The sequence below is a fragment of the Seriola aureovittata genome, chromosome 24, assembly GCF_021018895.1.
Source record: "Seriola aureovittata isolate HTS-2021-v1 ecotype China chromosome 24, ASM2101889v1, whole genome shotgun sequence".
Lineage (NCBI taxonomy): Eukaryota > Metazoa > Chordata > Actinopteri > Carangiformes > Carangidae > Seriola > Seriola aureovittata.
Genome location: NC_079387.1, coordinates 9,480,929 through 9,505,259, shown reverse-complemented (window position 1 = coordinate 9,505,259; position 24,331 = coordinate 9,480,929). Strand labels below are relative to the sequence as shown.

The 24,331-nt window shown below is 43.6% G+C and overlaps 1 protein-coding gene and 1 long non-coding RNA gene across 4 annotated transcripts in view; both read right to left on the bottom strand.

The window, feature by feature from the left end:
- The window catches only part of nid2a (nidogen 2a (osteonidogen)), a 35,697-nt gene extending 14,738 nt beyond the window's left edge, over positions 1 to 20,959 (bottom strand). For both annotated transcript variants that reach the window (XM_056370207.1, XM_056370208.1), the window contains exons 1-15: positions 20,619 to 20,959; positions 19,546 to 19,731; positions 19,162 to 19,278; positions 11,214 to 11,315; positions 10,917 to 11,056; positions 10,331 to 10,463; positions 9,908 to 10,240; positions 9,348 to 9,462; positions 7,477 to 7,516; positions 6,960 to 7,069; positions 6,727 to 6,860; positions 6,518 to 6,629; positions 5,844 to 6,044; positions 5,528 to 5,758; positions 409 to 555 (exon numbers count right to left, since the gene is read on the bottom strand). In XM_056370207.1, the coding sequence (XP_056226182.1) occupies positions 409 to 555; positions 5,528 to 5,758; positions 5,844 to 6,044; positions 6,518 to 6,629; positions 6,727 to 6,860; positions 6,960 to 7,069; positions 7,477 to 7,516; positions 9,348 to 9,462; positions 9,908 to 10,240; positions 10,331 to 10,463; positions 10,917 to 11,056; positions 11,214 to 11,315; positions 19,162 to 19,278; positions 19,546 to 19,731; positions 20,619 to 20,825 (2,308 nt within the window). In that variant the 5' untranslated portion in view covers positions 20,826 to 20,959. The remainder of the gene's footprint in view (positions 1 to 408; positions 556 to 5,527; positions 5,759 to 5,843; positions 6,045 to 6,517; positions 6,630 to 6,726; positions 6,861 to 6,959; positions 7,070 to 7,476; positions 7,517 to 9,347; positions 9,463 to 9,907; positions 10,241 to 10,330; positions 10,464 to 10,916; positions 11,057 to 11,213; positions 11,316 to 19,161; positions 19,279 to 19,545; positions 19,732 to 20,618) is intronic.
- Positions 20,960 to 22,005: 1,046 nt separating this feature from the next.
- Positions 22,006 to 24,331, bottom strand: part of LOC130165202 (uncharacterized) — a 47,657-nt gene continuing 45,331 nt past the window's right edge. For both annotated transcript variants that reach the window (XR_008826752.1, XR_008826751.1), the window contains one exon: positions 22,006 to 22,975. This is a non-coding gene — a long non-coding RNA (uncharacterized LOC130165202). The remainder of the gene's footprint in view (positions 22,976 to 24,331) is intronic.

Here is a 24,331-nt window from a genome sequence, read left to right as displayed (position 1 = left end):
GGCCGAGCCTGGGGCTTTCCTAGTGCTGTCTGCAGGAGAGAGAGACCTGCTGCTGGGCTAATGACAGGACATGCTCCAGCTGAAAGCCCTGCAAGTGGAGCATTAACCTGGAGGAGGAGGAGGAGGAGGAGGAGAAGAAGGATGGGATGAAGACAAGAGAAGAGAGAAAGATGGGAGGACAGATGATTCCTTCCATCCAGCCCGAACTTGACCCTTTACATTTAACGGACACATGTTGATGAAACACAGACACACTCCCTTGAACTGTCTTTACCTCTGTCTGCGTGTGTTTGTGTTTGTGTGTGTAAGTGTGTGAGGGAGAAATGAAGACTGAGCCAAGTGAAGGAAAAGCACCATGAAGACTTTTGTGCAACGTTCGTACGCTCATATAAAAAGTGACAAAGATACCGTAACAGTTGCGTCCGTCGCCTCTGTAACCAGTAGCACACTGGCACTGGAAGGCCTGGCCCTCTAGCGGGATGCACTGGGCCGTGGTGTCACAGTCATGGTTCCCAGCGTAGCAGGGGTTGACCAGCTCCGGCCCCGTTGGCTCAACTACAGAGAGAGGAGAGAGACAGAGTAAATAACACGAGGGTTCATTTTTGGCTGATGCAGCACAGCGGTGATTTGGAAGCTTAGATGTTTATTGTTTAAAACACTTGCTGTCTGGAAGAGAAGGAATCACTCAGGGCTGGATCTTTCTGTGGAGGCTCGCACCTTGATGCTTGTTTATGTGGTTTTCTATCGCAGTTTTGCACAAAAATAGAAGCAATTTTTTTTAGGAAACATCTGCAGACAGATTTGCAGCATCTGCCTCTTGGTCAATGTGGGGAAGAAAGTTGTTTGTAATCTTTCAAACTGTGCATTAAGCAGGTTGATGGAGATGTATTTTTTAAACTCTGTAATGTAATCTCGCGACTAACCAGTAGCTACAGTTGTAAAATTAAAGTAAAAGTATGAGATATTTGTTGGCGCTGATTTGTCAGTGTCAGTACTGAAGGTTACGTCTGGGACTAATGTGAAAACACTCCTGTAAAGAGGATTTGGCAGCACAGATAAAGAACATTACTGAAGTATTTGTCTTCACAACCAGAAAGACACACGTCAAAATAAAAAAATCTACTGCACAGACTCTGCATCACTCCAAACGTCCTGAACTGAGATGAATTGAGATGTGGATTATTCAACAGTAAAAGTCCAATGATTAGAGCGATGATTACAGGACGGCCTAACCAAACACACATGTAGAATCACTCCAGACAAAGTCCCATAGGACGGTTTCCTCTTCGGAAGTGCCTCCCTTCATGTTCTCAATATTCACCATATGGATGAGGTTAGACACACATATACACGGGATCAGAGAGAGAGAGAGAGAGAGAGAGACACAGACAGACACAGGGGGAATGAGCAGATGTGTGTTCAGCGTTTCCTCATACCACAACAGCAACCCATAGAAAAACCAGGGGAAATGTTCAGAAAATGAAGACTTCAGTAAACATGCTCAGAATCTACTTCCTGAGAGCGTCAAACCCCGACAGTCTATTAAAGGGTCATTTGTTTGGTCATAATGCAAAAGAAGCAGAAGAAAAATAAAATGCACTTAATGATGTTTAACTGTTTTAGCATAATCCCTCATAAACAACAACAACACACACACACACACACACACACACACACACACACACACTTACACCTAAACAAAAACCAAACACACACAAAACACACAGCTTGCTTCCACCTCCCGAGGCCAGAGACCAATTTTGGTTCATTATCATGGAGTGAGCGAGCGAGCAAGAGAGAGAGAGAGAGAGAGAGAGAGAGAGAGAGAGAGAGAGAGACTCTTCAAAGTCCTGAATGTGGCCGGGAAGAGGGAGCGATGAGAGGGTGAGATACACATGGATGGGAGAAAAGACTGAGGCATAATTAGAGAGAGAGCTAGGGAGAGAGAGAGAGAGAGAGAGAGAGAGAGGGGTGGAGAACACACACACACACACACACACACACACACACACACACACACACACACCCCACACATGCACTATACACCATCAAAGCAAAGACTGTAGTTTCCCACCTGTTGCTTTTTTTTTTTGGAAAACTCCTCCACACACACACACACACACACACACACACACACACACACACACTCTGGGTGTACAAGGGCGTAGCTGTAACAGCAACAAGATGGCCAAGGTGCTCCGTCTATCTTTGAAATGCAACGACGCAGCGTTAGTGCAACATGAAATTATCTTTCATCACCGACTTTTACTGAGACACTGAAACGAGCTGAAATTGAAGAGAGTGTTTAAAGCGATGAAAGACGAATCTGAGAGAGTTCAGGCCGAATTTGAAAGTCTTGTCCTCTGTAGCTCTGGAGAAGCTCATGGTGACGTCATGTCAGCGCGATCTTGAGATAAGATTTGAGATTTAAAGAAAACGGTGCAGAGAACTGGCGGCACAGAGTTTAAAGCTCCAGATTTTCTTCTTCTTCTGTGTTTTATTTTGAAGTTTTTGATCCATCAGAAGATTTATTGGTGGTTTTAAAGAACCGAAAACCATCTCGGTGTAGTTTTACATCTCCCCTCTCAGGCTTCTCTCTGGAGCTCTAGTAACAACAGGTCAGTGAGCCAATCAGAAGAGAGGAGGCGGGTTGACTGCTTTGTTGTGACATCACAAAGTTCCAGAAGTCCTGACGGCTGGTTTTAAGGCTCAGTTTCTGAATACAGGCTGTGTGCATTTCTCTGTGGACTGAGGCTTTGATACTTTCACAGTATTAATATAGAAGCTAGAGCTGATCTATAATCACACTACACATGGACAGAGACCTTTACACTGGATGAGCTTTAAAAGATGCGGGCATTTAACAAGCACTGAAGGTCTAATGAAAAATGCTTCTGAGTTGCATTATGGGAATTGTAGGATCCAGCTGAGGTATCAATTCTGACCATTCCTTCTTTTGATCTGTCTTTTATGAATGTGCGACACTAAATTGATGAAATGTTCCTTTAAAATGCTGTGAGAAAGGATTTTATGAGTCTGGAAGGTTCATAGTGAAAATCATGTTATCCTCTTTCACAACAAGGAAGTGGCTGTGGTTTTTCTTTTTGTAGTCCCTCAGGCCTGAATTCAGACTGACTTGAACCCTCAACACAGGCCTCTCATTTATCCGAATGGAGCCAGTCCGTCGACACAGTCAGGGCGACGCAGGTCACTGTGGCCAAACGACACGAAAGTTGCACCAGACTCAACTCCCGCACGATAAAACCGCTGCATTGGCCAATCGAATAAAAATGATCGTGCAAATTCCTGGTAGATAACTGTCACATGAATGTTGAGAAATCCAGTGCGTGAGTATCAGAAAGTCCCTGTGCAGTGTTTCGACTGAGCTGCAGTGTGACACAGCTGTTCACATGAGGCTTAAGGTTGTCCAGATATTTATCTTACATAACGACCGGTCGCGGCGCACGAAGAGCCGGTTACAACACCAGCTCCAATATTGGATTTACGTGGTGTAAGAACACACAAGCAAAACTCTTTAACAATGAAACCGAAGCCAACGAAGACGAGATGAAACTTTAATCATCCCCATGTGGACACGAGGTGACTGCAGCAGCAAACAACACACACCCCACTTCTCTCCCTCTCTCTCCCTCTCCCTCCCTCTCCCTCCCTCCCTCCCTTCCTATCAGGTCAATGTCTTAAGTTGTTCTGATTCTCATGACATCAATGGGCAGCTATTCTGCCCAGCAACCCCCCTCCCCGCTAGAAAATCTGTCATTGGCTGGGATATTATTTCCCAGAAAGTGAAAGACCCCTGAACACACACACACACACACACACACACACCACTTAACCCATGTTTACAAAACCCCTGATCCCCGAAAGCTCTTCCAGCTGTGCACTGGGTGTACCAGTGTGTGTGCATGTGTGAGATGTGTCATCATAACCTTTTTAATCAACGTGTTGACGTTTAAACGACAGAAACTTGATCCGGATTCAAAACCTGGGGAAAAACGTTCTCTCCGTCTCTAACTCTTTCTTCTCCTCTCCATCTTTCCAGGTCTCTCTCTCTCTGTGTCTCTGTCTGGTTTTCATCAGAGAGAGTGGAGACAGAAAGCATGACCGCCGCGTGTTGATAGAAAAAGAACATGACATGCGTACGCAGTATTTCCATACACATTTCAATACTTGACTAGTCTGGAGAGAAGACGACGGCAGGTGATGCAAAAGAAGAGACGCAAAAACTTTGGTCTAATAAAACCCAGATATAATATATCTGTGTGCATTTCCCTCCTTCAGTCACGATATAAAGCAAATAAGTTGAAATTTTTCTGAGTAAAACTGCAGCAACTATAAAAAGATGTGGAAATCCACTGATGTCAGTGTTTTAAAATACTTCTTTACAGAGGATCAGCTGAATTCAGCGGTTCAAACATGATGACTGGTTAGATTTGGGGGAACGTTGCCACAGAACCAAACCAATGTGGTTTCCAATGCAACATTTTGTGGCTTCGGTTTTTGTGTGTTCTGGCATCACGACGTACCTTCAGACACCAAACCCAACAATGAGTCGGGCATTTTTTGCTCTCCGCATTCCCACGTGTATTTATTTTCCCTCTCACCGAACACTGTCGGCCTCCGTTCAGATGCAAGCGCTCGACCGGCGCGCTCTACAGGACGCCGTCGACACCTGTCCATACCCGAGTTACAGATGTCAATCATCCGCACGAGTCGAATGCGAAAGGTCAGCTGTGACGTAAATCGTGGTGTAATGATCCTTAAAGTGGTGTAATGTGTCCGCAGAAACAGCAGAGCTAATACTGACATGTTAACATTGTTCCAGTGTATAATCATGCTCTCAGCTTGCAGTGTGTGTGTGTGTGGTGTGTGTGTGTGTGTGTTGTGTGTGTGTGTGTGTTCAAAGACAAACTCTGTCCAACTCTGTACTTTGGTTTGGCCGAGGTTTCTGTGGCAGCATTGCAACAATTACCAGGAGGTCTGGTTGCTGGTTTGGGGATCTGGAAGAGAAAACCTCGCGTTTTCAACGCCTCCAGCGTCTCGCCACTTAAACACCGACAGTGATCCTTCCGCAATGGATTTATATAATGAGCCGCCGTCGAAGTCACCTTACTGTCAGGTTTTATTTATTTCAGTTTTTGAAGTAATTTCAGTACGTCTCAAATTAATTCCACAATTGTTCGTCTGAATCCCACGTATTCTTCTTCATGTGCACTATTCTGCGGACATGTTTTTCTTCCTGTTATTGTTGTTTCTAGGTTTGAGATATTATGACTGTTCCTGTCTCTCTGCATGAGCTGAATGACTCACGCCGGCTGAGGAACAAATTCACATCACAGTTTTACAACATTTGGATCATTTTAGAAGAGTGAAGCTTATGATTAAAACCTGGGATACAACTAAATATCAATCTTATTATCTGTGTAGTGACCTTAACGTTAGGACAGAGAGTGTGGATGAAACCAAAGTAGAAATAAAACCCGGGGCGATGTGTCCGTCTCTGACTCACCTCCGACTGGGCTGATCTTGTTGGTGATGGCGTATCTCAGGATGCGCTCCTCCTTGACGTACATCACAAACACCCTCTCCATGGTTATCTGCAGCGTCTCTAAGGCGGCGGCGCGGTTGTCGTGCCGACAGTCGCGGTATGTGATGTTCTGTTTCAGCTGGAAGGAGAAGGACTCGGAGCCTCGCTCCGCTGACACGACCGAGAACTCCCTCACGGAGGTGGACGTGGCCACTGAGGGAAGAGAACAAATGTTTCAGGGAAAAGGGAAAATCAAATGTCACGTTAAGTATTTGTCTCTTGTGGTTGCTACGGTTACCGGATGGGTAGTACTGGTAGGTCTCCTTGAAGGGATCCAGGGTAACTTCAGCGCCAGGAGGAAGGAAGGGCACGTCGCCATTGATGACAGTATCCACGGTGAGGTGGTTGTGGTCGTCAAGGCCGCTGCCCGTCTGAGTAATTGACAGACGCTGGTTGCCGGGGTAAAAGATGACCTCTGCACGACGAGTGAAGTCAGCACCTGGTAACACAGTCAACTAATCAATCAATCAGTCAACTTGTCTATCTGTAGATCAGCTGTTGCATGTCATAAAAACAGGAATCTACATCTACACACACACAAACACACACACAAACACACACACACACACACACACACACACACACACATACACACACACACACAAGTTCACACACAAACACACACACAGCTGTTTCCTATTAGAGAGGGGAGGTGGAAGCCTGATATCACATCACACCCCTGGAGACAATACAGCTGGCTGGGAGTCTGAAAACACACACACACACACACACACACACACACACCACACACACACACACACACAAAATTTCCTTGCTATAGAGGAGTTCCCACATCTCTCTGCAGATGTGTTCAAGAGTCAAGATGTACAAGGCAATATACTGAACCACACACACACACACACACACACACACACACACACACACACACACACACACACACACACTCTTTACCTGTGATTTTGAATCCTGCTTGGCTGTTGGGCAGCTCCAGAGCGAACAGCCATCCAAACAGCTCTCCGATTGGTGCAACTGGCATCAGAGCCCAGCCCACTGGCTCAGGTACCTGACCAATCAGCGACAAGGTTAACAAAGGTCAAATCAGAGGAAGTGAAATGAGTTTTGAAACTAGATTTGAAAACATAAATAAGCCGCGCTCCCACCTCGCTGATGGCAGTGTACGCTCTCCCGTCTCCCACAACGATGTAAGCATGAAGGTCAATGTTGTTCAGGTGGACCGGAGTCGAACCCACGGTCACGGTGCCGCTCACCTTACCGCTGACACGCTGCGGCGCACCTGGAGGGGGAGGGGCAGCACAGGGATCAATGCTAATGTTCATGGCTACATTTAAGAATAGAAAATAATATGAATGTGTGAATGTTTTGGAGGTCTTACCATCGGGTAGACAGTGGCGTCCGTTTCCATAGAAACCGGGCCGGCAGTGACAGCAGAAGCCCGTGGTGTAGTCAGAGCAGATTGCATTCTGGGAGCACTGCTGCTGGAATCTGGAACAGGAAAGAGAAAGAAAACTCACATTTATAGCTGCAGATGTTTTGTTTCAATAACTGTTACAGCTGCTGTCAGGTTGGGAGGAGCGCATCGTGTTACTATGGCTGCCATATTTTTATTGTTCAACAGGTTTATTATTCAATATTCACGATGTACCGTTTCTTTTAAGAATAAAAATCAGTGCAGAAATATCATCCTTTTCATTCCACGCATTCTTCTTCTTTATGAAAACATGAAAACACATGTGTGTGCTTCCCCCCAACATCTGGAAACACACTTTGTTGTGTAAAATCTGTGGAATTAATTAGATTAATTAACCTAATTAAAACCTCCAACAAGCATTATAAATAGTGAGTATACAGACAGTCTTTTCCCAGCAGCATCAGATCTAGTCGTCACGTACCTGGAACATGTTTCCTTATTGTCTGTAGTGTACTGAATCACTGAGAGAGAGGACAGAGAGGGAGACATTTTTATTATTGTGCGCCACATAATTAAAGAAAATAAATGTTTCCTATTCAAAACAGAAGTTCAGTTAGTTCCGAAATAAAACATGGGAGGATGTAAAAGTGTCAGTGAACACTCTGAAGATATATTTCTCTTGTTTCCAGCGTTTACATCGTACAAACACAAAGTTTAAACACACAGAACCTTGTTTCCATTTACGTATGAATGGACAGAGAGGGTAATAAAAAAAGTCTTAAAGATACAGGGGGATGAGGAGATATACACACAAACTCAATGACACTCATGTTTGGAGAGAAAGCAGCTGCTGCCTCCCACACTCACTGATCCACATGTACAGAGAGAGAGAGAGAGAGAGAGGAGAGAGAGAGAGAGAGAGAGAGAGAGAGAGAGAGAGAGAGAGAGAGAGAGAGAGAGAGAGTATAAAATGCTTTACGTGTAGAGAAAATGGCTATAAATTTCTAAAGTGATGTGTATCTACAGTCTGTGTGGTGTTTAGGAGCTTTTACATGTGCTGTGCTAAACACTGAGGGATGGTCGCTTGTTCTCTGACACACAGGAAGTGATGCACTCTAGTCTATTTTTAATAAAGAGAAAGAAAAAAAAGAACTGGACAGTCAGCAGGAAAAGAGAAGTGGTGGGCACCGCTGCTGAACAGACCAAAAGTAAGAATCACATTTCTGCCCGGCAGCTGAAATTATATCGTCTCAGATTTAAGACGTTATTCTCTAAAAAATGACGCAGTGGATGAAAATACGAAACTAAAACAGGACAACTGACGCTTAAAACTTGTCAGGGATGGTGATCCAGCACCTTTCACTGGATTCTGCACAACACATGCAAGTTACACAACTACGAGCTGCACTCCCTCCACTGTCCCTCCCTCTCTCTCTGTTTGTCTTTTTGGCAAATAGATGATTTGGGATCAAAATACAGCATTCTATCATCCTACAGGGGCATCACATGCACACACACACACACACACACACACACACACACACACACACACACACACACACACACACACACACACATGCACACACACAAACAAGCTTATAGATGCACACAGGATGTCAGGATATCTTCTCTACAATAGAACACACAAGAGAGACATCGCCGTGCTTCTATACACACACACACACACACACACACACACACATAAAAACACATGCCATTGGTGTGGAGGGAAACCAACATACCAGCATTACCATGTTTTTCTGTTCTGTCTCATAAACAAAAATTGAAAACTTGAAGAACTGATTGATGGGAAACTAATCGACTTTTTCCGAACAAGATGTGAGAATTTCTTTAAGACTAAATGAGGAACTGGTTTTATTCTGAAAACACTTTCATTCATTTCTGTTGACAGATGTCTTTCTAAGAAAAACAGTGTGTCGTCACTCTGAGCTAAATGATTTAAAAGACGAACATTTTCTCACACACGCACACACTTTTTGACTCTTATGTAACCAGGCAAGTCGACTGAGAACACATTCTTATTGACGGCAAAGGCCTGTGGGAGTAGTTGCAGCAGAGGGAGTGTTGAACACACACACACACACACACACACACACACACACACACACACACACACACACACACACACACACACACACCTGGGAGCTGCCCAGCACAACGGCAGTATTGTACTGCCAGCTGCTGAGCAGCTCTGCAGCAGAGGGCAAGGTAGTGTTACCCTGCTGTTTCTCCCAGTAACCGTCCTTCCATATGTTTAGAATACATCTACATATATGTGTATATACACATCTATATATATATATATATATATAGATGTGGTTTGTCTCTTACCTCCTGTGTCAAAATCAACATCTTCCTCATCCACGCTGACCACGTGACCTCCAGGGGAGAGATGCGGGGGTTCATTTCTGTGGGGGGGGTACTCATCCACCACCTCCAGAGGAACCTGCAGAAGGAAATACAAGAGGAATATGCATTGTGTAACGTTGAAAATGTTCCCCCTGTTGTCACCAAGCCAGTTCTTCTTTAACGCTCTCCAGATGCTATAAACCAGAGGGCTTTGATCTGCACATACTTTACAAATTGTATACAGTATGTAGGCTTTGCTGAAGTTATGCCAGTATTTGTTGATACCACTACGCCGTCTCCAAAACAGCATTCCACTGTGACCGCAGAATGTACACAATTGACTAAAATTTCAATTCATTATGACAAACCTCTGACGGCACCGCCAGTTTAAATTCCTCTTCTTGCACTAAGCGCCACACACGACTGAACTCTTGTCACATAACTCAAAAAATATATCTGGAATTTTAGCCGTCTTTAAAAATCTGGCCCATGTTAAATACATTTCTACAGTGATGTATATTAATTAGGCGTTTCACTGTTACCTGTGGCTGCTGTTCCTGAATCCCCGGAGCGCCTCCCTGTCCTGCTGCCTCTGGACGATTAGGGGGAGCGTACTGTCTCTCCGCCGGCTCTGACCCGTACCTGGGTTCAGAGGTCAGCGGTAAATCTTCGCTGCCGTGCAACACCTGACGAGGATCCTCTGGAGAGGAGGGAGCATCGGGATTTGACTCTGAGTGGTCACCACCGGCAGGCGCTGGCTGGAACTCGGGGTTCCCGCCTGTCAGAGGGTAATCATCCTCTTCCTCTTGGTTATCGGGGTCAAAGGTATTGTCTGAATATTCCTCAAACTCAGCGTACTCAGGGGTGGTGGTGTCCTAGACGCATCAACCACGACAGGGAATCAGAGGAGGTTTTCTGCACGACGCATCACAAGAACAACTCACAAATAAGAAAAACTAAATTACCAGGTGGTGGCCATGTCGTCCAGGTGGCGGAGTAGCAAGGAGTCCACCAACGGACGCAGGGACAATGTTGTCGAAGGAGTAGCGGTTCCCGGAGTGGAAAAGCCACACACCTGGTATTCCTGTGTTACCAACCCTGGAGAGTGAGAAACCAGTGTGAGCACATCTGTATCAGCGTTTCATTCAACATCAGTGAATGTGATCGGCCTCGTGGAGTTTCGCTTTAGGTACCAGGTCTAATTTTGTGTTTGGATAGTGTCAGATTGTCAGATAGTAAACGCTGCTATCCTGTTAGCTAGCTAACTCTCTCATTAGCCAACATTCAGCTAAAACTAGTGTTACAGGTGTGCTGCCTGTTAGCAACAACAGCTAACAGCTACCAGCTAACGAATAACAGCTGCTTTGCTCAATTAGCCTGTTAGCTATTTAGATTATTATTTCTTTGGTTACCTTTTACTTTTATTGAAAAACAGTATTTTTCAGATATCTCTATTCTTCTGTCCATGATGCTAGCCACAGAGCTAATGCCCAGGTTAATTACAGATGTGGTTGTACGGTATAGAGAGTTGTAAGGAGGTTTTATACTTACTGGTAAAGGTTTTTAACGCTCTGCTCATCGCTTGTAACGCTGTAGTGAGGTCCTTCAGTCCGGGAGAAGATTAAATATGTAATTTCTCCTCTGCTGAAGCCAACTCTGGCAGGAAGCTCGATCTCAACGTTATACGACTCCTGAAAGCAGAAAAATAAAGAATAACAATTTCCTCAGATAATTAGCTGTGACTGTAACTTTAAATTTAACTTGCTCATGTCCCACGAGTCCCGCGGTGGCAACATATGCAAGATAATCCAGCTGTGAATTAAGGCCTCGTGTATCAGGATACTTTACCTTGGGTCGCGTCCCGAAGAAGTTCAGGCCCCCCTCAGGGTAGAGGAAGAGAACGTAGGAGTCGGTCTCATCGTAACCAATTACAGCCTGGAACGTATTCACCTAGAGAGAAAGAACAGACCGTGTCAGTGTGAAACTCAATAAGAAAGAGGGACGAGATCTAAAAGAAGTATTCAAACACATATTCAGTGATGACACGGCCGCCATGTGAGGTTTGGGGCTCATTGTCGAACTCTAAATCAAATAAAAGCTGCCGAACTGCAAAACCTGCTAAAAATATACAGGTAATAAGTGAATAAAAACTAAAGTAAACAAATAAAACAAAAGGTAACTTCAGGTCACTTCTGCTTATGGTTCCACAGTCTGGTCACCTGATGTCTTTCAAGAAAGTTGAGTCTTTTAATGACTTTATTAATATGCAATTTGCATTTTCTCAGGTGAAATTTCCGTGTTTTCTTTAGTAGATTCCTGATATAAAATAGTGTGTAATACTAATTTTTCGCTCTGCTAGTGCCCGAGCGATGAGGTCACCTCCTGTGTGTACAGAGTCAGCTCAGCTCGGCCTTAAATTATTCTAACACTCACTCCTCATATTTAAACTTCACACCTCTCCTCCCCTCTCCTCCTCCCCGTGTCTCCTCCCCTCTTGCTCTGCTGGGATTTGTGTTTATATTCTCACCCTTCACCCCCCCCCCCCTTCCTCCGACCACCACCGTTTACTGACATGATGACCTCTGTTTCCAAACATCTATCTTACACAAATGAGGATGGATTTAATGAACTGAATCCGTATGAACTGATGAATCAAAGAACGTCTTCTACCACAGCTTCTCCTCTAAACAGCGGCCTGTGACTTATTTCCTATATGCACGAGGAGGCGTTCGGCCCACGCTGCCTCGCAAAACCACAGTTAAAAAAACACCAATTCAGTGAATGAAGGGAAGACTGTGAGTGATCTCATGTTGTTTTCCTTTGGGACAGAGTCAGATTATCTGTGTGCGCACACACACACACACACACACACACACACACACAAACAAAGCCGTGTACACACACCTCGGTGTCTCAACCCCCAGCCCAGATGTTGATCTCCACAGCTGTCTTCCTGTGTGTCTGCATATGTTTCATGATGATGTTACATCATGTAAACCAGACACTGTTACAATGTGAGATATGGGGTGAACACACACACACACACACAAAAACATGTCCCTTCACCTATATTCATCTCATGTGAACGTATGTGTGTGAGTTCCTAATTGTTTACATCAACATCTTTGAACGATCTTGTTGTTTGTGGGCAAAGAGCCTCCGGGCTCTTTGTAATTAGTGAGGAGGGGGTCTGTCTTTTTTTTTTTTATCTTTCCCTCTGAAGGAGGAGAAGAAGCTGGAGCTACAAGAGGGGATCTGCTTTTTCTTTGTCGCTAATACTCCTTCTAGATGTCTGCCTTTTTTCTCTCCTCCTTCTTCCTGGGAGAGGGAGGAAGAGAGGGGCGAGAGAAGATGAGAAGGAAGGAGGAGGAGGTGGGGAGAGAGGTATAGACAGATAGAGAGATGAAAGGATGTGGGCGTTGGTGGAGTGAGATGAGAGGACATTGGTCAGGTTTTAGAAAGAGAGAAATACTTGGAAACACAGTTTCTATCCAACAGTCTGAGTCAGTCAGTGTGTCTCCATCCAAATCTCCAATTTCCCCATTTTAATGACGCCTGAATTGATTTTTCTCCATCCTCCATCTTGTATTTTTTGGTGGTCACACTATTAAGATTCATAAACCCCAATGACTCTGGTGATCTGCTGACTTTCCAGCAATATTAGCATTATAATTGTGATCACGTTAGCATGCTGATGTTAGCATTTAGCTCGAAGCACCACTTCGCCTACGTCCAGCCTCAAACAGCTGAGCGTGTCAAGCGAGGCTATAGGTGAAGATGATGTACACACATTTGTTTTACCAGGAGCAGCATCCAGCATAAAATGCTAATCCCAATATTTAGTGTTTATTTTTTTCCTATTTAGCTGTTCTGCAGATTAAAAGAGAGAGAGAGAGAAACCAAAAACATAAAAACAACTTCCTGCTCAAAAACTCCCCATTAGACTATTTTCTCATTAAAGTTTACATTTATATTTTGTTTGGATTAAACAAATGAAACACAATAAGATAATTATCTAATTAAGATAACTAGCTGTTAGCTGTATGCTAAGCTAAGCTTCATATTAACTGTACAGATGTGAGAGTGGGACTGAGCTTCACATTTAACTCTTTGCAAGAAAGCGTAGCTCCCAAAATGTTGCACTGCTCCTTTAATTTGTGCCCTACTCCTCCTCCGCCCCTCCTCTATCTGTGTGGTCATTTGATGTGTGTGAGTGTGTCTGTGTGTGTAAAGTCGTCCTGGTGTGCTTTAAAGACTCACAGCTGGAAGACAACAAATTGTGGCGAACATACATCAAAGACTTTGAGACAGTGTGTAGTTCAGCATGTATGTGAGTGTGTGTGTGTGTGTGTGTGAGTGTGTGTGAGTGTGTGTGTGTGCTGTGACAGTCCCCCCCCCCACCCTTTCTCCACCTCACAAAAACTCACACTCACACACAACCCTTGACCTCCCTACAGGCACTTTGTCACACCTTTTTTAAATGGCGTCCTCACACTGACCAGACACACGCACAGACGCTAATCGTCTCCAGGACCGGCAAGCGTTTGTTGTCAGCGTCCTCCCGACTCTTTAAGGTTGAGGCGGCAGCATCATCAGTGTGTGAGTTCGTCTGCAGCGCGGTGGGGGTGCGAGAGCCTGGAAATACCCGGCAGCTTAAATGTCAACAGTATACGCTCATTGAGATCATCAAAGAGCAACTAAACACACTTTTTCTTGCATGTCGGAGGGAGTTTAACGCTATGATTTAATCGCAGTTAATTAATACTGCTGGCCGTCACTCCTCCAAGCAGCTGTGCTCTGACGTGGATCAAATCATCGATTTCTGATAAACATAAACGCGTGTGATCGGCCACACTGACAAAGTATCCTGCAAACCAGGAGTCAGCCACTTCACACAGCAGCTGGCCAGGTGTGTGGAGGGTTTGAAGGTCTTCCAGAAGAGACTCCCTGAAAGTGTACGCAGTTATCCCCACATTCAAACGGCTCAATGTGTCTTCCCTCCTCTCTGTGATGGAAAGAAGCCATGAGCACACGTTTACCCCCGCTTTAACTTTACTGCCCCACAACCCCCGACTACCCACGATGCATCATCCTTGGTTCACACACACACACGCACACACAAAAAGCAGAAGGAGAAGTGTGTTGACATTTCATCATCTTAATATAGACGCAGACTAATACACACTTTTCAGGAGATACAGTCACTAAACATTGTCCCCACATCTGACAGAGCTGCAGACGTGTTCAATGTGACTTAACTTAACCACTTTAGAAATGCGTCTGCTGATGCTCTAATGATCAACACTGAAACCACAACAGACACGGCTGCTCCGGCTCCATCGCAGCACAAAGGCTCAGATATTAGAGCTATGACTTTTCCTTTGTCTTGCTTTAAGAGGACAACAATTAATATAATTAAGTTGTTACTGGCTACGCGTGTGCGACATGACAGGGCTTCATATAGCTTTAAACAGTTGCTATGGAGAATCCGTGTTGTGTCTAAACATATTTCAGCTTAGTTTGCTCTTGTTTAACATGCGTTTATTTATTAGTGGTCTGGTTTACGCTGATGCGGTTTAGTCTACTTTGCAGTGAATAAGTTGAGCTGAAGATCGTGAAGTCGACTTTCCATCTGGTCTGGGTTTTCAATTAATGAGTCAACACACTGTAACGAATGTTGTGAATCACGTTACAATCATCTAGAAGTGGATCCCACTCTGGTTCGCCCAGAACGTTCCCAGGGAGGGAGAGAGAGAGAGAGAGATGGGAGGCAGAGGGAGGTCTGGATGAATGTAATTACACTTGTTTGCTGGTTGTCGGTTTTTTAGCTTGTCGGCCGCTGCACAGCTGCAAACAGGCAGAGAGATAGAGAGAGAGAGAGAGAGAGAGAGACGGGGAGCAGCTGCAGTCCAGTTGCCAGCATCACCAGAGTGCTACAAACGGAACTGCCTACAGCGTGGGAACTGGCACACACACAGACACACACACACACACACACACACACACACACACACGCACACACACACACAATGCAGCCCAGGCCTGTGGCCAGGAACAGTCCAGTCAGTATTTTTGCTGTTGTCATATGAAAATCCCTTCTCTGTCTTCTTTCCTGTTATAACTTCAGCCGAACTCAAAAGGATTCCCTGCTCCTCTAAAGCTTGAGGAAATTGTACGGCTTCTTAGGTCGTGGAGGTTCTTTCTAAATCTTTTTTGATCAGCTCCAGAGCCGCATGCGGAGTGAAAACCATAGCTGCTTTTCTTAGATCCTGCAGTCTTGTGAACAGCAACATCTACAAACCAGAGCACAGTGACTGCACTAGTCCTTATTAAAGCTGTCAAGATCCCAAGTCTCAATTCTGCGCCCAAGTTAACTACATGTGAGTCATTTTAGTGGCTATTATTGAGCCGCTGTGTTTCTGCTGGAGCTTAAGACATTAGCTCAGCAGTCTCTGATGGACAGACTCTTTCTCCTGGCATCAGGATGGAATAACATATTATGAAAGCTGAAGTTCAGGGTCTGCTCTGAACCAGGATGCACATATTTCAAGGGATGCCCCCTGTGTCACAGCGAGGGGGCCCCCAGAAACAACAAATAATATGAACAGAAACAAAAGTTCCTATTGTGCTTCAGAAGAGAAGAGAAGAAATGTCTACTGTGGTCTAATGTCAAATCCCATTCCACCTTAAAAAGCTGCGTTTGTAATATTATTTTGTGTAATATAAATATCGTGTAATTTTAACTGAGAAATTTGCAGAATGCTAAAGGCTATTATCACCATGCTAACAAGCTTCAACATGTTGATCATGTGTTAATCATCTTAGTTTAGCCGTTAGCATGCTAAACTTTGCCACATCACTGACCAACAGTGACATGTAGCAGCAGCTGATTAGCTTAGCTTAGCATAAAGACTGGAAACGCACCTCGACAGCTCACTAAATAACATGTTATATCTTGTTCGTTTAATCACACACACAAAATGTAATGTATGTTTTTTGTACGGATTAAGCAAATGAGATATAATGTTTTAATTTAAAGGTGTTGCTAGGCAGATTGTTTTTTAACTTTGGACAGAGCCATGCTAGCTGTTTCCCCTGGCTTCCAGTCGTTATGCTAAGCTAAGCTAATTGTGTGCTGGTTCAAGCTTCAGCGTACAGACATGAGGGCGGTGTCGATCTTTTCATCTAAATCTCTAAAAATATTGATCTATTCCTTTAACATATTGATGAATTTAACACTCAGTCTATTTACTAACTCTAAAAACAAGATTTAGTTTTAAGTTACTCTTTAAAACGATGAAGATTGAGTTTGTAACAGCATCCACCAACGTGACAGAACACGCAGCTGAAAAGTAAAGCCCGGTCACGTCTTTCAGCAGCAACACACAGACGGCCATATTCTCTGTGTAAATGACTCTGGTCATTAGCAAATTGAGCTACATGTTAGCCGACACAAGAGAATGTGTGTTTTAGGTTTCAAGCGAAGCAATTACTTTCCAATTATGATAATGGCATCTTCGAGACTAATTTGATAGAAAACACGACCCCCACTTCTTCATGATGTGAACCTTCAGTCTTTTGCTCTAATTTTCTCTCCTGCTGCTCCTCTCTTCTCCACATCCGACCCCCGACCCCCAACCCCCAGCTACCCCAATCCCAGTCACCCCGAATACACATCCTGACAAACACACACACACCTCAGATTTATCAGTTCACACACACATACCACTCTACTCCCAACACACCCCACCCAGCACCCCTGGCTAATCACATCAAAGGGAAGATGCTATCAGTCCGAAGGGAGACCTGCTGAAGCAAATCCCAGCCGAGACCCAGAGCGCTCCGATCTGACAAGACCCTTTAAATAACAAAACAAGCCCCCCCTCTTAGCACATGTAAAAACACTTTTCACTTAAAGAGGTGCACACCGACCTATAATCAGGATTTGGTAGAAGACGCAATCACTGCATTGTCCATTTGGCAGCAACACAAATCAAAATGAGCCCCGGTTCTTTAGAAATGTTGTAAGAGGCTTATTGCAGCGGAGACACACTGGACTGTTTGAATGTTTCGCTTTTGATCAATCAGGAAGAAAGACGAAGGCATAAGAGAAACCAGACCATGAGAGTAAAGACAAGGACAAACACAGATGAGAAGGGGGGGGTTTGTAGTAGAAGAGACAGAGAGATCCCCTGGGGTTTTTCCTTAAATCTACCACTCCCTTCATCCCTCCATCCCACATGCTACACCCCAGGAACAACAAAGCACTGTTTGTTTGATCGATAAGTTCAGTCACTACTTAAACAAAGCCTCCTCTAGGGAACCCTTTATTCTACAGGTCTGTCATTTCTTCATTATTTCCTGGGAGAGGTTCTGATGAGAGAAATATGAAATTTGGTTATAATAATAAAGTGATTATTGGGTATACTTCCAATTAAAGTAGGATTCCACTGATTTTAGTTCAGTTTACATTTACCCAAAGAGTGTTTTTGGTGAGTTGCAGGTCAGCTGAACAACAAGGGAAGGTCACAACTCAACAAATATGGAGAGAGGTTTCTCACAATAAATAAATAATGAATGGATATTTACTTGGGTTTAAATTAAGCTTCACTTTTCGAGAAAAATCCCTCTTTTCTCTATAATTACGGACAAATTACGCGCGTCTTTTGCTGGAAAATTCCTAGGAAATTACAGACATGCAGTAAAAATGTGTGTGTTGCCTGACTCCAGAGGTTTTCAAACTCTGGAGAGGAAAGGAACAGGTGCGTGCCATTGTTCTAAAAACAGGAAATTTGAACAGTCACCAACATGGTCAACAGTGGCAGCGGTAGATTCCATGAGCTGCGGTACTTAACTTGAACACACAGGCACAAATATATACAGCTGCTCCTCACTTTTTTCTACACAGTAATCCCGTCGCAGTTGTCTGGACATAAAGAAGAACATGGGTACAAAAAAAAGAGCTGCTAATTGCTAATTTGGCTAAAAATAACAACAACAAAAAACAGGGCTCAAGCTGTCGTCCAAGGCTGACTGACTCCATAGCAACATTATACTTCCTGTTTACACTTCCCAAAGCCCACAAATTATGGGAACCGTGGTTACAGAATTAAGAGCATGATTATCCCCTAAATGGAAAAGTAGGACAAAGAATAATAATAGGAGTTAGAAGGTATTGTGTGTGTGTGTGTGTGTGTAACTTGTAAACACCTCCACAGCTACACACACTGAGGTGAGGCCCAGTAAGTTTCTTTTCTTCCCACTTTTCACTTGGTTCCTTCTCTTCTTCCAAAAATCATTTTCTGACAATGATTCGTGAAAACTATTTGAGAACTTTGAATGATCAACGCAGTGACATCGAGTAACTGGAGGTGTGTATTTTAATAGTAAACCAAGTCATTCACACACATGGAGGTGTGTGTGTGTGTCCAACAGAGCATGAAAACATGAATGGTCAGGGGCATGTTCGTGTCTACCTGTGTGTGTGAACTGGAGGAGGGGATAACGAGCTGGGAAGGGAGGGGACACTTTTAATGACCCTTAAAGATGACCTCTGACCCCTTCAAAAGGTTAAGAGGCAGATTAGCAGGGGAAGGAGGATTACAAATACCCCCCCGCCCCCCCAGGCTGATTCCAACTGATGCACAACCTCCAGGAATTTGAGATTGTTTGTCAGGAACCAAAACACATTAGTGAGGAACATGTAGAGATGACAGGATGAATTCATTCATTCATAAACGAACAGACAGGTAGACAGGGAGGCCTAGAGGCGGGTGCATCCCTCCATCCCTCTTACCTTGTTTGAAGGTCCAGGGGTTCGAGTTTGCTCTTCGTACGCCGCCACGTTCTCCCACGTTGCCACCACAGCGTGTGTGGGCGTGAATTTTGCGTCTGGGAACCCTCGATGCACTTCCTGGGTGAGCAGATGAATGAATGAACGAACGAATGAACGGATGAACAGAGGGAAAGAAGGAGAAAAGAAAAAAAAAGGAAAAGCTGGAGTGTACAATGGATTGAACTAATGGATGAAGAACTGAAAGAAAGGAAGAATCCACATCTTTAGTTAAGTTCTGTGCCGCACGTTTTCATCACAACACCTCATTTCAAGGTTTGTTTTTTTTCCACCTGGTTTCAAATTTGTAATGAATTCACAGTCAGACACTTCGGTGGACGGACAGACCTGGGCCACTCGGTTGAGCACGCTGGGCGTTTCTGTCACCCGGTAGTAAATCTGCCCTCGCCCTTCGCTGGTGTCAATGTCGGCCAGGAACGGCGCCACCACGGGGAAATCCGTGGGGAAGCCGTCGTCAACGTATTGCTTTTCCATCGGCAAGTCCTGGGCCGATATGATGCCGTTGGTGGCCACCTAGAAAGACAGAGAGTCACTAATTAATGATGAGCTATTTGGCTTCCAGTGACAGACCCCTGAACACTTCAAACCCCATCATAAATACCTGGAGTCCTCATCCCATCATGAACACCCCCTCCCCACATCCACAGATTCTCATCATTAACCCCTGGAACCTCCTGGAGGAGCTCCTCCCTGAAACCTGGTCCATGATTACGCTTCAGAAACATTCAAAACACACACAACTGTTTCCCTCTTGATATATTACACTGGATGATGGAGCAGGACTCTGCCAGTCTTAGTGGTCAGTGATGGAGAGTAACTGAGTACATTTACAGAAGACTTTTGAGGTGCTTGTACTTTACCTGAGGGTTTCTATTTTATGCTACTTCATACTTCCACTTCAATTCAGCCACATTTATCTGACATTAATAACTATTCATATTCATATTCACCTCCAGCAGCTGCAACATTAAAATGCTGCCTACATGTTAATACACCTGTAATAATTATCCCATATTAACATATACAGGAAAACAACACTGACAGGTCCTTATGTTTTACAGTTTATTCTTAATTACCAGCCTGTTGACTTTCGACGTTGGTTGAAAATGAATTTCTAACGCCTATTATATGCACACACTGTAGAGTCTCTTTCAGTCTGACACACAGATAACGGGAATAATGATAATAAAAAAGAATATAATGAACCGAAAGGACTCTGATGATACATCGCTGCTTCGGACACCGCAACAGCTGCAACTATCACCTGCAAAATGTTGACTTCAAAACAAATAAATCCCGCGCTCTCACGGTGAGGAAATCCAGTGCGAAGGTAAAATAACACAATCACAGCAACATTTACAAGCGTGCACATGAATATGAATGAGCTTTTTTTTACTTACATAGAGCTGGGAGAAGAGGGAGTTGTAGAAGTATAAGGGTTTGGGCAGCGGCAGCACTCTGGACGTTTCATCGTCGCCCTCTGCCAGAATTAAATCTCCACTTAAAGTGCCATAAGGAAACATACCAGCCCTCTGGATGGCTGTAACCACACGCACGCTGCAGCTCCAGCACAGCAGACACACAGCCAACATTGCCCCTCTCTCCATTGTAGAGCTGGTGGGGGGGGAAAGGAGGGGGGTGATTCAGCAGCTCTGCACTGTGAGGCAGCAGAAGGAGAGAGGTACAGATGGACTCAGAGAGGGAGAGCAGAAAGAAGGAGAACTCACTGCTCCTCTGCACCGAGCCTCTGATACCACAGGGAGGGAGGGAGGGAGGGAGGGAGGAGCTTAGACGCGCTGTGATTGGTCGGAGAAGCGTTGAGTGACAGCAGGCCGGTGCTGGAAGAAACATCTGGCTCGTATTAGAGAAAAGACAAATAGAGCATTTTTAATCCGGATGTAACTCTATCTGTTTCACAACAATGAAAAAGACACACGGTGTAACTTTTTTAGATTTATATACATATATACACACACACACACATTTTAAAAAATTTAAAGCTTGAATTTCAATGGAAAACACTGTACATGATGGATTTATAAATGTAAACACTTAGAGACTGTATTATAATCTCGTTTTATCCCTAGAGTCCGGATTGAAGATATTTTAAGATAAATATTTGCAGTAGATATTTTTATTTTATATTTTTATTATTAGCTCTTATTATTTTGTGTTTTGTGTAAGTGTTGTGAACACACCTCTGTCAGTCATCAGTACATTACATAGTTATTCTTTATTTCATTTTATTCTCATTGACCGCTGTTGAATGCAACTTTAAAATACTTACCGTTGTGCGCCACCTAGTGTCCGGTTCAGGTCACTGCAGCATGTACACTGGCCTCCAGTATGTTGGATGAGACTTGAAAAGATTTCATCTACAGCTAAATATTTTATTGTATTCCTGTTTTTAAATATTACATTCTCTCTTATCGATTATGTTTGTCATTTTTTAAAGTTACATTTTTATTAAATTGATTTAAAAAAAAAAATCTGTTTTATTATTTTACCATCACATTTCCATCATGTTTTATTTATTTATGTCTATAAGTCTCAAATTCTTTTCCTGTAACATTTACACTGTTTTATTATCGGCCTGTCAGTCATCTCTCAATTGCACTAACCTGTATGAAAGGTGCTGTACAAATTAAATAAATAATTTCAGTTATTTTTCAAGCAAAAACACAAATTATTACATTTCTTTAATGCAAAGATTTTGCTGTTTTTTCGATTTTGGATGATGATAAATATTGTAAAATGAATATCTTTTATTTTCGGACTGACAAAATAGAACAAGTCAAGTCACTTTTATTTATTTAGCCCAAAAATCACAAATAAAGTTGCTTCACAATCTGTGCAGCATACAACGCCCTCTGTGCATGGACCATGAACAGGAAGAAACCTACAGGAAGTGCAACAGAGGAGGAATCCCTCATCCAGCACAGACAGACACACAACTGATGTCGTGTTCACAGAATAGACAGAAAAAACAACTGCACATTTAGAATATGGAAAAATCAGTTTGCAGAGTGTGCACGCAGACCTGGAGAGAGCACGAGGCGTTAAAACTCTACACTGTTCAAACAGAGGGAGAGAGAGACAAGAGAGTCTCCCAGAGGACACCAGACACTGACTGCAGAAGGAGAGAGAGAGAGAGGGAGGGAAGTCCCAGATTAGTCAGTGGTCCTGCAGGAGTTTCACCACTGAGAAGACAAGCAAAAGAAATTGTTGGCTGCAGACACTTTTTCAAACGAAGTACTGACTCAGATTTCTGGGCGGTTTAGGGTGTTCACATCCTTTTCGGTTTTAGGACAGGACGGCAGGGCAGTGTTCCCAACCACACAGGACAGGATAACCAAAGTGGAATATTTTTAACTGCCAACGTCAGTCACCTGACCTCAGCCAAGATGAACATGTGTTTAACTTCACGAAAAGCCCAGATGGCGCAGCACAGGCCTGGCAGAGCATTGAATCACATCACTCTTATGAACTGTGCAACGACAACATCGACCGAAACTACACAAAGGAATACTTCTGACTTTTACAGTGTTACAGCTGTATGTTGTGAATGTTCAGTCACATTGGACACCTTCAGGTCTCTCTGCAGATGTCGTCTGGGGTTCAGGTCCGGGTTTTGGATCATTGGTGGAGACATCCTGCGGGCCGTCCGGCATCATCTCCATCCAGCAGCATCAGGTCGTTGTCGAGCTGAACGCTGAACCTTTTCGGTTTAGAGAGCCACAGCAAAGAGTCTGAATACCTGTGGAAATGAGAAATAACGGTGTTTAATTCATCAGAAATTTAAACAAACAGTCCAACATTTATTTTTCTTGCTTTTTTTTGTCATTACGGCTAAATGTAATTTCTAAAAAGCAAATGCAAACCACATTGAATTAAAATACATAACACATAAAGCGCTATGGTTCACTGTTCATCAGTCGATCCACTAAATGTCTGTAATTACCCGAAGCGACCTATAGGTGGCAGCAAAGTCAAGGCTGAGATAATATCCACACAAAGCGCAGCTGCAAAAAACATTTTATTTGATTGATTTAGTTTGTAAAGACGAGATGGTTTCAGTTTTGTTTTGTACATGTAAAGAGATATTTTTAAATCTGCTCTCTAATATTAATGAAATGATCATAATCAGTATCACATGCCCTCCTGTAACCTGAACACGTTTACGTCTGGATCATCGTGCGCTCAACAAACCATCACCTATAAACATAAATACTCATTTCACACTGTAATTTAAAGTGTGTGATCGATCTGATCATGTTTTTCTCTTCCACTCGTGGATTTCACTATTTACAGTCGTAATTACAGACTGCTGACTGACCAGCTTCATTTTTGACATCAGATATTCACCATAATCAATGAACTCATCAATGATTCAAACAGGGGCCATTAGCAGGCTGGAGCTTGCACACACACACACACACACACACACACACACACACACACCAATGTATTTTGTTGACATGAAGGAGTTATGTGAGAAATGCAGCCTTGCAGTGGGACGGTGTGTGTGTGTGTGTGTGTGTGTGTGTGTGTGTGTGTGAGTGACAGACTAACAATACATACAGCGCTTGTCAGCACTTTAACTGATGCAGAGCCCTCAACAAAAGCTGTTTACCAGCAGAGCAGACCACAGGATTTGTGGATTAAGACCTTGATCAATAATTGAATTGTTTCTAAATAAAGACAGACAGACAGTGAGGATCACCACTTGAGATATCCACCCTTAAAAGTTTTTATCAACCTATAGATCAAGATCAACTCGAGGGTGAATCAATAAGCTTCAAAAACCTAGAGATTTTAGAAAGGAAAGGAAAGGAAAGGAAAGGAAAGAAGGAAAAGGAGAGATAAATTAATGGAAAGATTGAGCTAAAAAAACAGAGGAGACAGACAAAAGGCCAAAAGAGGAGTGCATGAGTTTCCTGCATCTCATGAGTGCTGTCAAAACTAAAAATAACCGTCACAACTGGAAGAGTCAGGTCGTAAAATGTAACCCTGTGCATCGCTGTGCGTTTGCACTGATGTCTATGTAATATTATATGTTTAAGGTGACAGTGCAGAGAGAGACACTGGTGTAGAATAAATGGCAGAGACAGAG